At 41.1% G+C, this 13,016-nt stretch overlaps 1 protein-coding gene across 1 annotated transcript in view; it reads right to left on the reverse strand.

The window, feature by feature from the left end:
• Positions 1-5,237: 5,237 nt before the first annotated feature.
• The window catches only part of traf4a (tnf receptor-associated factor 4a), a 32,294-nt gene continuing 24,515 nt past the window's right edge, over positions 5,238-13,016 (reverse strand). The window contains exons 3-7 of the mRNA XM_084063912.1: positions 10,849-10,953; positions 10,155-10,316; positions 9,116-9,277; positions 8,229-8,384; positions 5,238-7,605 (exon numbers count right to left, since the gene is read on the reverse strand). Of these exons, the coding sequence (XP_083920038.1) occupies positions 6,973-7,605; positions 8,229-8,384; positions 9,116-9,277; positions 10,155-10,316; positions 10,849-10,953 (1,218 nt within the window). The 3' untranslated portion in view covers positions 5,238-6,972. The remainder of the gene's footprint in view (positions 7,606-8,228; positions 8,385-9,115; positions 9,278-10,154; positions 10,317-10,848; positions 10,954-13,016) is intronic.

Below are 13,016 nucleotides of genomic sequence, written 5' to 3' on the forward strand. Positions count from 1 at the left end.
GTTATACCTGAAAAAGCCTTTCAGGCGGAATTGGGCATTGTAGTAGTCCTTCACTGCTTTTCTTTTGTAGGAAAACAACTATGACCGTGGTAATGATCACTGAGCTGAATATGGCAAGATAGACGTATTATGTTTGTTTCATTTCATACTGATAACATTGTGTTGTCCAATCTGTGATCAAAGTTCAAGTTGACATGAATGTGGGCCATGTGGTTGCTGGTGCATGGCTGGTGCACCAGGCAGGAAGTCTCTTTTTCCTTGTTATCTGTTGCCTTAAAATATGTGGCTTCATGTGGCCAAGATTGTGGCCTTGAAGAGAAGCAAAACAATCAATATAGTAAGAAATCCACATAAGGACTTTTCCCTATTTCACTTGAAGTGTTAACTAATTAGTAGTTTAGGGTCTTAGGTCCCTACTTATTGACTTTTACAAAAAAAACTAAAACAAAAAATTAATATTTGTGTTAAATATTGACTGCTCACAAGGCAGTTACTGTATCTTTGATCCAAAACTCTGCAGCAGTCACTATAGTGCTACACTAAATAGCCTGTCAGCATTCAACATCACTGCTTTGGTACTTGGGTGGGAGAATCAAATAAATATGAAAAACAGATTTGAAAAATTCAAGAATCAGATAGAATTACTACTATGCACACTCTGAAAACTTAAGTAGGCTACAAGGACTGAATCCCCATTGAACATTCTATAGTAATTATCCAGAGTCAGACTCTTTCAGTCTGTTGAGTCAGCTGACTCTGTGAGCGCCCTGCCAGCATCGGTGGATCCAGGCATCTGTCAGGAGACTCTAGGATCTCTGCTCTGATGTTTATCACTGCGAGGCCATGGTGATATCACAGCAGAAATACAACAGCCAGCCATCCCACGTGCATGACACAGTTTAACTTGAACGTCACCATGGCACCACTACATACAGTAGTAAACCACAGATTCCCTTTGATGTGTGATTTTTTTTTTATGGCTGAGGAAAACCTCAGAGGCAAGGTCCTCCCTTCTCTTATCCAGCTGGCGTATGACTTTCAGAACACGTTGACCAAAGGTTTGGTGAGCTCACCAGTGAGGAATGACAATGCTGTGTACATTGGTGTGAGAATCTGTAGTGGTGTACCTGCAATTCATTTACAAAGTGGTGCGTCATGTGAAAGAGAGCAAAGCCAAAGGGCAGTACCGTATGCTGAGCTGCACGTGACTGCTCAACTCTACATGGGAAACACTGAGCTTGCTAACGTATAATTAGTTGGTACTATTTTCATTCTGCAGGCATCATGGCCTCATGCAGCACAAGGCTGTTTGAACTCTCAGCGCCAGGAAACTCTGAGACTGTGACTTTTGGCTGCTAAGCTTCAACTTCAACATTATACTAGCCTTCTTGCTGTCAGCAAGGACATATTATCTCACAAATGCATATTATTATTCTCCTACTTTTCAATCACTACTCCTCCCACAGTTTTCACGCAACATGGTCATGAAATAATATCCACCTCATCATGGGGATTTATGCTGTTACTTTGTGGAAGGTTTGAGTGCACAGTTTATGAAATATTTAAGATTTTGTGCCTGTTTTATCTTACTTTTGCTTAAACTTGTGATGGTGCATAGAGTGGTTAGTTCACTTATACATACATCAAAATGTTCCACTGGTTCTGCTAAATCCTCGACTGTCAAGTTGGTCATGCTTCATGAGAGAATGACAGCTGGCACTTAGAAAAGGAGAGACAGGCAACACCATTCAGTTTCAATACACAGGACTATGTACTTGCTATTAGGGGATGTTCTGTGATTGCTGCGTTCCTAGCAACCAATTAATAAGGCACACTTAGCACCACCTGACAACACACTAGTACCACCTAGTCCACCATAGCAACAACCTACTACACCCTAACAACTGCCTTAGCAACAATGGTATGTCCAGAATGGCCTAATGATTTGGTCTCACCATGAAATCCAGGCATGACAGAACCATGGTGTGTGAGGAGGAGTGGTGTATTTAACCTGTCCATCTCTTTCTTAATTTCTCTTCTATGCAAGCATTCTAGTTCCTTGTGTTTGAAAGAGGTTCTCTTGTAGTGTCCTTTGATAATAATGAATAACAATAAAAACGTGCAACTACGCCTCATTTGACTGCACAGTTAATAAAAAAAAGTCTAGGATGAAGAAAATATGCACTTGAATATCTCTGCTGTCCAGCCCGAAACTGCTAACTCCAAAACGCTCATTGCTCAGGAAACGAAAAAACAAGATATACGTTTTTCAGAAAATGAAGAAAACCTTATATTTTTAAAACAAAGCAATACTACCTCGTCAAAGTTGGTATAGTGACTGTATATATTGTGAGATACTTGCATGTGTCATTATATTATCAACACTTTACCCAAATCGCGGGTAAATCAACACTTTACCCAGCGCGAGTGGAGTTAGAAGTTTCAGACGAGCAGAAATCAAGCTGAAATGGAGTTAGGTGTCCAAACAACAGTAGCTCCACTCGCTGCTGAGAGAGGTTTCAAAGGGGTACAGATTCCCAAAAGCTAACAATGGATCTCCAAGCTCACAATGCATCACAACAACGTGTGAATTAATGCCCTGATGCTTCATGACACTTATTATATAGGCCTACAACAATAAACAGGACTTTAAATATTACAATAACTTCTGCAAAGAGGTAGAACACTAGCGCGACAGAAATGCTATGAACGTCTTTCTTCTTATCACAATGCTATCCTCATTAAACACTTCATAGATTTTAGAAATATAATTACTTGTTTTCATAACATTAGCGTCAGTGCTGTTTGATAAACAGGTACACTGCATAGTTTTAACAGACTACGGGGAGTCTGTTTACGTGTTGTTCCTCCTCGTTCACTGCGCACCGCGCACTGCTAATGCTGTGCTGTAGCACTGCGTAGCGGAGAGGGGGGAGTTGTTTGTTTTTGACGGACACTTTGAGGATCCAATGGAGTTGGGAGTTTTCGTCTGAGGCGCTTTTTAATACTTTTCATTGGTTCAAATGTTTAGATTTTTTTACACAGATGTGAAGGGTGTTCAATAGCGTCGATTTATGAAAAAAAAAACGAAAATGGAGTTAGCTGGTCCCGGCTGGACACCGACGATATGTTAATGTTTTCAGTGAAGATATTCAGTGTCGAGACAGAAAACAGGAGGGACCCCAGTATAGAGCCCTGGGGGACTCCGGTCAACAAAGTATAGGGTTTAAGTAGTTAATCTGGCAAGGGTGTCATTATAAACCACACACATGCGTCTTAATTCACGTCTCAATTTCACCACACCCTCCCATATTTTCCTTCCTGCTTTCAATGTGTGTTCTGATTATTAACCACTTATACCGTTTTATACTTCGTCATAGGGTGGTGTACAAGCTCACCTGAGTCTCATTGTGACACGTTGTGAGCTTGTGGATCTGGTGTTTTTTTTTTTTTACATAATGCCAGGTTGGCTTTTCCATGGTTCCTTTTTATTGTTCTATTACTATTTACTTAGTGACACCTGCATTTACCATAGGAGAGTAAATGTAACTCCAACACTGTGCCAACTAGTAAGTTACGTTGAACAGAGGACTGTCATTCAGGGGGACTTTTCAGTGACTTTGAAGTGAAAAGCATAAACCCCACGTTGAACATCGTCCAAGTTGCAAGCTAAAGCAAACTCCTGGCACCACATCAAAGCAGGGCAAGAGTCTGCTTCACTTCCTCTCCCTGCTGTTTTCGTCATCTCTGGAGGTATTAGAGCAAAGACACTACAGGTATACAGGACAGAGGCTCATGTTGAGCAGACACATCTCAACACATGTTTTGTTGTTGAAAATGTGGCATTTTCAAAGCGTCAGATTTTCCATTGAAATCCATATTTTTGGCAAGTAATGCAGCAGCAGTCATACAACTTGGATGTTGAGTTCGATGATGGAGTAGGCATGGGACGCAAATAAACATACAGAGGAACCTCACTTAGAAACCTTTTCTTTAAAAAAGGGCTGAGGTGAGATTTCTTTCAAATCTGAAGTAAAATAGTAGCCTCTTTCTTCTGAACTGCATCTGAAACACAGTAACATCTGGTGAAACTCAATAGCTGTAATAGTCATACATCTATTTACAGTATCTATCTATATCTAGATCTAAAAAACAGATTCCCATATAAAATTCTGAATGATGTTACCATCAAAACAACATAATCAGCTAGATTTAAATGAATGAATGGAAACAAACACGGGGAGACTCAGAGACTGGCAGCCTGCCAGTCTCTGAGTGGCAGCGGATGTCTGATATAATGTGCAGGTGAGCGAGTAGAAAGTACCAGAAATGGGATACATTACAGTATTAAATGATATTACATAATTACAGTAGTTGTACAAAATATTATCACTGTCAAAGCAATTATAATAGATAGTTTTTATTTAAATTTAAGAAATTGACAAGCACTCATCAATCAACATATTAAAACATTTGTGCCATCTGTTCAATCAAGCTCACATGATGGCGCCTTAAAATAAATACTTTTAAAAGGAAATAATACGTACAGAATATATGAGATTCAAACCACACGGACAAATGAATTATCCAAATGTCCAAGAGATGAAAGGGTGTGAAAATTCCCAAAGTCAACCCCGACTCTCCAACAAAAAAAATGTATAAAACATTGACGTATTTTAAAAATACAGAATCTTACAAAAAGTTTAATTTTCTTACTTCTTTAAATCACTGTAAAATATCAGCTGGTATTATAATAAGAACCCAGGAATTTCCATGTATAATAAAAAGACAGAGAGTGTGCTTCTGCTTCTTTTTTTTCTCCTTTTTTTTTACATTAGTATTCACATACATTATGAATGTACTGTATAATCAGAGACCTCCAGCTCGCTGATGGTTGTGTGATGTAGGATGAGACGGGTGTATTGCACAAGACTGCTCCCCCCCCCCTCCAACCAGTGCAGACAGCCCAATGCGTGCTGAGCTGAAAATACAATAGTGACTGGTTGACAGGTGCAGTCACTCTCTAGACCAGTGGTTCCCAAACTTTTTAGCAAGCTCACAATGTGTCACGATGCGACACGTTGTGAGCTTGTAGATCTGCTATTTTCGCTACTTCTTAAAAGTATTGTTTCCCTCTAATTAATGGACTTTTTTTTTATGGAATTCTTTTGAAAAATGTTCGAATGTCTTCTTAACTCATGAAAAATGTTGCATTTTTGGATTTTTTTTTGAAAATCTTTTAAAAAAAAAGAAAAATGTAGGACACGAAAAATACAGGGGTATTTACTCGCCACCCATAAAAATTGGTCCACCATCCACACAAGGGTCCCGACCTACTGTTTGGGAAACCATGCTCTAGACACCAAAAAAAGGGAAACGTCTGCGATCGCAAAATAACTTTTCAGCCCTCTGGCCTTTGTCAGTGTTCATTTGTTTGACTGCGGCTATGCATTACGAAAAGCATTTAAACTTATTTTGTGAGTGTCGATATTCCCTTTTTTTATTTGCATGTTTCACCACTTCACCCCTATTCAAAAATGTTAAATAGTAGATCTGCAAGCTCACAACACGACACGTTGTGAGCTTGTAGATTGGCTAAGATCTTTTTACATTTCTGAACGTTTTCAGGGTGAAGGTGGTTATGAATCTGCACACGTTATGAATCCAAGTCTTGTGAGTTGAGCGTGCCAATCCTTTGCACTACTCTCTGGACACCCCCATGTCTGCAGAATGACCACAACATTAGCCATGTTTCAATCAGTCCCTTAATAGCATCCATGCGCAGGCTATGTAAAACAATCCACTTCACAGCCAAGAGTTCCTATTAAAACCACTGGGTTTTTAGAGGATATATTGTCAACAATGTTCACATTTTCTGTGTATAAAAACAACTTTGTTCCATTCAACAGTTCCTCCATTGCAAAAATGACAAAACGTCATCAAGGGGAGAGGATTTCAAGAATACAGGTTAGGTTACAGTACAAAAACGTGGTCCGAGTCGTAGTACATGAAGCATGCATGTGTTGATAATAGCTCCCCAACCCTCATGCCAAGACATGTAAAAAGGCCACATGGCTTTTCCTTCACTCTTAAATGCACATGTATTCCGATAAGTATGACTGTCTTGGTCTACCAATCTAAAGACCAACAAAGGTGCTTTTCTATTGGTGGACAGTTGGCTGCCTCAAAGGATTATAGATGTGTGTGTTTGGTACATCAATAAGTTCCTTAAGTATTATCAACTGGACCAAACTACAATACACAGACTCACGCACTGTTGTAGCGCTGGAGCAGTAACTATAAGAGACAGATCCATAATTTGTTAGTTTGTGCACACACATCTTGCCAGTAATCTCTTACCAAGGGCTTTATGCGTTTTTAAAGAATGACAGGGAGTATACTAGAAGTACATGTAAACAAAAGGCAGTTGGGTTTGAGCTGAGTCTGCTAAGCTTCATTGTAATTCGATCAAGGTGATCAAATGACACTTCTTTTCCAGATTCCAAATTTGTTCCATTGTAAGTGCAAAGGCTTTTCCAAGCCTTGTCACTCTTCTCATTCCATTTCCATCTTTCCATTGTCTTTTATAGTACTGCAGAAACCAAAAAATATATATAACTTAAGATAAACTCTCTAGGCACTGTTGATTTCCAAGGCTTTTTGTTGCAGAATGGGGTAAAAGTAAAACAAAACAAAAAATAAGAAAAAAGGATTGGAGTGTGATGGTTCTGCAGACCAAACACATATTTTCCTCCATGGTAGATAAAGGTCCTCCAGTCCAGTCAGCCGACCCTGCCACACAGACTAGTGCCAATTGTTCTACAGAGGAGAGGGCTGTAAGAAAAGAAAGGATAAGTGTGTATGTAGATGTTTTCAAGGTTAAGTGTCAGTTCCGATCTTAAACCTCTCTGTGTCCTTCATTGTAAAAAAAAAAGGGGGGGGGGGGGGAGTAAAGGGGCTTAATCAGGTGCCTTAACCCATTATCTTCTGTGGTATCTCTATGGAAGCCTTTAGGAAGATGCAGTTGTCACGGACGTAGTTTCTCTTCTTGACCTCTTCGTGAGAGATGAACTTGGGGTAGCCAAAACCCAGGGTGCTCTCGTCCAGCGAGTTGCGACTACTGCAGGGCTTCTGGAAGTTCTTCCAGTTTGGGTCGGGGTTGAAGGTCTCAGTGATGTGTTGGGGCTTGGAGAGAGATGGGTCACTCTGGTCCATGATGGAGAAGGTCACCTTGTAGGAGAAGGGCCACTCCAGCAAGTTGTCATACTCTCCAGGCAGCACACGGATGTAAATGGACAGGTGAGAGCCCTCCCCACTGCCATTGCCATTCAGGAAGGCAGACACCTGGAGCTTGTATCCGTAGCGGTGGGTATAGAAGGGCGGACTGAAGAACTCATGGTTGTTTCGCAGCTTGGCCTCCTGGAGTTTCCGGGAGTAGTCGCTAAGCTTCCAGATGAGCACCCCGTCGTGACTGACGGATAGCTCCTCCATCTCTCTCCGCAGCTCCAAGATCTCCTGCCGCTGGCGCCCGACCAGGTTACACATCATTGTCAGGTGAGCTTTGGTGGTGTCCTCCAGGTGACGACCAACAGCCAACTTGGGGCACTGCGAGAGAGAAAGCGAGCACGGTGAATGGTCAGAGCCTCTGTAGTATATTAAATGAGTGGGGGAGCCACGCTTTACAGGTACACACATATCTCTATTACTTGTTGGCACGTGCAAACTCATTTATATTGTAAGTATAGATCAGCTATACCCTCTCCCATCCACTGTTTACTGTGCAGGATATCTGCTGTACATGCTTGGCCACAATGTAAATGCTATACATCGAGCATTTCAGAAGACATGTAATTATGAACACAGAACTGAGGACACAAAATGTCATGCTGATCTTCTCCCCGCCCAGTGCTGGGCTACGTTTTCCCATTCTGACTCCAGTGTCAAAAACAGACAAAAATGTGCGGTCAGAGTTTGGAAGTATCACTCATTAAAACACCCTACAGGCACAACACAATTTAAAAGAATCACAGGTTTTTCTTGCTGAGCAGAGCTACAAATGAGATAATTTGTAAAGAAGACAAATAACCCAACAGCACACAAATACAACCAATAGAGATACATAGAAAACAAGATAAGTACATCAACAAGAAATCTACCGTGGGCAAAAACGAATAAATAAAGGAATATGTAATGGACATTCACAGTACATCGAAGTGCAAAAATCTTACCCTGTGTTTGCACCCGGCATCTTTGAAGGGGCACAGCACAAGGGCACTGCCACAGTTGTCCTTCACATGGTTAGCCAGATCCTCTCTGGCAATGTTGGGTGTGCCACACTGGTTTGGGCACTGGACAGGAAACCGAGGGCAGTGGTACTGGTGGTTCTGCGGGGGAGACAGACAGGGACAGTGTCCATATGTGCAATAATGAGTGAATGCATGAGCGATTTAATTGCCAATCAGTTCATTACTAAATGCTATTTAATGTTTGGAACATAAGCTTGCGTTAAACTTTTAGTCTCATAAAAACAAGCAGGACTGAGATATAATCTCTGGCCCGTGAATAACTGTTCTGCCAATGGACAGGATGTGTGTAAAGTTATTCTCCCAGGGGAGAACCTTGCCAGCAAAGATACATACAGTAGCAGCATACACATATAGTATGCATGCATGGTTGCCACAAGCTACTGACACCTTCAATACCAGCATTTCTACTGCCATGGACCGTGTACCAACCTGACATTCCTCTATAACCATGTGAGATTACATATAGGTATACAGTAAAATCCTGTGTTAATTTAACTCTTACAAATGTAACAAAATGGACCTTACAGGTCCATGTGGTTACATTTGTACACTCTCAATAGTTATAAATGGACAAATGAACACAGCTTTTATTGTGTATAAAGACAAAGGTGGGAGAAGCAATTTGGACACTAGCACCATATGTCTTTCAAATTTCAGAGCCTGGGCACTAAAGTGGATTTCAGAGATGAGAGAATGTGTCCACTTAGGTTGTACAGGATTAGGAAACTGAATTGTCAAGTAAGACATTCTGGCACATATTTAACATTTGGCAGTGTCGGCTAAAAAGTGTCAACTCCTGTATAACTGACCTGGATTGTGTCAAAGACAAACTCCTTGCCGCAGTACTTGCAGGGCTGTGTGCGTTTGGGACACTCGGACAGGCTATGTTGGGACAGGAGACGCCGCATCATCCTCGCCCCACATTTATTCTCACAATACACACTCTCCTGAGGACAGATGCCCTGATGGTTCTGAGAGAGAGAGGGAAAGGGTCAAACAATCCATTTGTCGCACTATGAAATCACTGACTGCTGTTGTGAGGTATCCCTCCAAAATCAAGCAAACATTCATGTTTTCCTTCCTTTTTCAAATATTCAAAATTATAATATTTCTTAAATGGGTGTGTGTGACTGTGCATTAATAAATGGCTGTATGCTGCTCCACCAAAAAAACTAATTCTGAATGTGAACTAATTCATTATCATTGAACAAAATAACTAGCACAATAAGAGACCTGTGGCTTTATAATTATGTGTATAGAACAATTAAATCTAAAATCTAAATCTAAATAAAAGCTGGAGGCTTAAACCCTATACTTAGTTGATAGGGTCCCCAAGGGCTCTATGCTAGTCCTCCTCCTGTTTTTGCTCTACATTGAATATCTTCGCTGAAAATAGTCGATCTACAAGCTCACAATACATTGCGTTGTGAGCTTGTAGATGAGCTATTTTCACTGAATGTTAGCCTCAAAATAGAGATGCTAGGGTTCAAGTGGTTAATGAGCTATAGGATACAGAAGACAGGCCACATAGGCCGGTGTGCATAGGGTAAGGCTGGGACTAATTGAGGTTTTTAGTGATATTCTATCTATAGTATCCCCACGAGCAAACCACATACAGTATGAAAGGACAAGTAAAATCTCCTTTCATTTTGCCAACACACATAATGTTAGTGACACACTGTAGTGGGAGGGACATAACTGGAATGGGTTTCTGAATACAGTTCACAAAGGAAGTCTTTCATACAGGTGCAGGAATGGAAATATTGTGGCCTTGGACAAGTTGTTTACTTCAAAACCCTCACTGGGATCCAAAAGAGAAAGAAAAACATTGTAGTATTTGGTATTTACCTCATAGGCCTCGCCGGTGAACTCACTGCCACAGAACTCACACTTGACCTTACGCTTGGGGCAGTCATGCTGCAGGTGGTCGGGTAGGTCGCGGCGTGTCAGCTTGCTGGAGCAGCGATTGGGGCAGGGGATCACATTGAAGGCGCAAGTGGTAAAGTGACCCTGATGGAAAAAATAATTCAAATACCAGTTAAAACACCTTTTAGGCCACGAGATGACACACAACATCTACAACCAAGGTAAAGACTTTAGGGGCCCTACCTTGCCTTCCCCCTTATGCCTAAACTTTTTTGGCATTTTTTACTATTTTGAAAAACATTTTAAAATAGTTCAAATCTACAAGTTCACAACGTGTAGATCTAGGTCTATATTAAAGATAATATACACAACTCCACCACAACAATGGTGTAAGAGAAAGTAATGCAGATGAAAGAGGGAAACCGATGACAACATGGAGGGAGACACCTCCGGAACAGGAGTTTAAAGAGAACCAAAAAATGATCAAACTGTGTTACCTCTGGGTGTCCCAACAATAGCCGAGTGGTTAGAGCGCATACCACCTGGGCTCTAATGCCTGACAACGAGTCCCCGGTTTAATTCCCAGTCAGCCAGGCCATTTACTGCCCTACTCTCTTCTCCATTATACATCTATCAAATAAAGGCTCAGAAATGCCCTGAAAAATAACTCTGTTACCTGGAGCTGTTTCATCTGGCCAGTCCACCGGCAGCCCTCCTCACTGTGGATGCAACGGATGGGCAGTGCTAGGATCTGCTGCTCCAGCTCTGGGTCTGGGTAGATCTGGGGAACAACAGAGGGCGGGGGGTTGAGTCTTCCAGTGCACTAACAGCTTTTATTTACTAACCACATGAACCTAGCATCCCTATTCTGGGTAATACGTTATAATAGGCAAACATTCAGCAAAAATAGGAGAACATTTGCGTTGCAACGCGTCGTGAGGATGTAGGTCTGCTATTTTCACTAATAACATTTCTAACATGATGATTTCTGTGCTTTATTAATTAGAGGGAAATGTAATGCACAGAGGACATTCTGAATATTTGGCATGGTTATGAGATTCTGTTGGAAAATCAGTTCAAGCATATGTGGGACTGGGGAGAATGCAAGTGAAGAAACAAAGAGATAGATCAATAGGTACTGTAGATAAAGAGATGCCCAGGTACCAAATTGTCTCGCTACATTACACTGATGTTGATTTACAGCTCTGTATGCATCTAGGGCTGTCACCATCATGACATTTTACTTGTGATTTATTTATTGTGTTATTGACATTGACTATCGGAACATAAAAAAATACATTTCTATTAAAGCATTGAAAACAAATATTGTTCAGGGTAAATATGACAAATAATTGAAATAGCGTACACAAATAATGACTCCAATAATCAAAGTCAATAATGTAAATGTTTTATGGCCAATATTTGCCAAATTTAATTATTGTATACTCAATATTTGTTAAAAAGAATTTTGGAAATAGTCCTACAAGCTCATAATGCAAGCTTGCAATGTGACACGTTGTGAGCTTGTAGAGCTGCTATTTCCCCCCACAAATGTAATGTTAGAAAATGATTAAGATTATCTCATATAATTGCGAGGTGATTATTTGAATAATTAGGTGATTATGTAATAACTGACAGGCCCACACTGGCACACAAGGACAAAGGACAAAAAAGTCACCTCTAAAAAAAAAAATCACACCTCATCTGTCTGTGTGCACGTGCTTTCTACAGAGAGAGTATCTCAATGTGCACCATTCATTTGGGAGCCATAACCATCAAAGTTAATATTCAGAAAAATCTGAACACATACGCCATCTCTCTACAGGGGTCCGTTAAACTCAGCGGGTGGCTGTGTCAGATTGAATGCAAGCATTACGGCACCATTTTAACTGGTTAATGTTAATTATAAATCACATTCATTATGCTGTAATGGCCAGTTCTTGCAATAGTCGGCAGTAAAGCAGAGAAATGTCCTCACAGATATTTATACTAAAACAGAGATGCAGAGCCACAGGGTTGTACTTCAGCTTGCAGGCTGTGAATACTGTGCAGCAAAATACGAAACTGAAGCAGATAGTAGTTTGCTGCCATAATCACATGTTCCGAGCTGGCGTTAAATCCTCTAAAATAAACCCAAACAGTCTTTCATTGTTCCAGTATCTGAATCTGCAGGGGACTACAATGACGACCTTTTAATAACTTTAGACCCAGGCGTATCAGGGGAGTAAGCCCTTCAACGTTTTACTCTATTTGCTTTTGCCATCGTTGGCTGTCATCCCACTACTTTACATCTCTAACACGACAAACAGCAGCACATTCCTGCTGAAATGCCAGTATCACTCTCAGCAAGGCCACGTGCACGCTGGGAGTGGGAGTGCATTATCTGAGCGAGTTCTTTATGCGGGAAGTGCATTATCTGAGCAAGTTCACTAACGGGATGCTAAGGACAAGAGTGTAATGAGCGTTACTACAACCCAGAGACAAGACCACCAGCATGGGGTAATTTACAGGCGACTGGGAGCCTGTGAAGGCCTTGGTAAATAACAATGTCTGACAGTGACAGGTGTGCGCTGAGCTCATCCACCCTGTGGGAAGTCCTGCTCTTCCAGTGCCATTCACTGCTCCCAGCCCAGCGCAGTACAGCATAGCAAATCACAACAGAGAGTGTATTAGCCAGCACTGCTGACCAGGCATGCTGCTGCCTGGGGGTTAAAAAATCTATACCGTTACAAATCTATACTTTATTAACACAGTTTTCATACAGAGAGGGAGGAATTTCATACAGCACAGATTGGGAATGGTTTCAGAATCAGTCAGTGCCAAAGCAGCGCAGCAACAGAGATG

The sequence above is a fragment of the Gymnoscopelus microlampas genome (genome assembly GCF_963454915.1).
Source record: "Gymnoscopelus microlampas genome assembly, chromosome: 8".
NCBI lineage: Eukaryota > Metazoa > Chordata > Actinopteri > Myctophiformes > Myctophidae > Gymnoscopelus > Gymnoscopelus microlampas.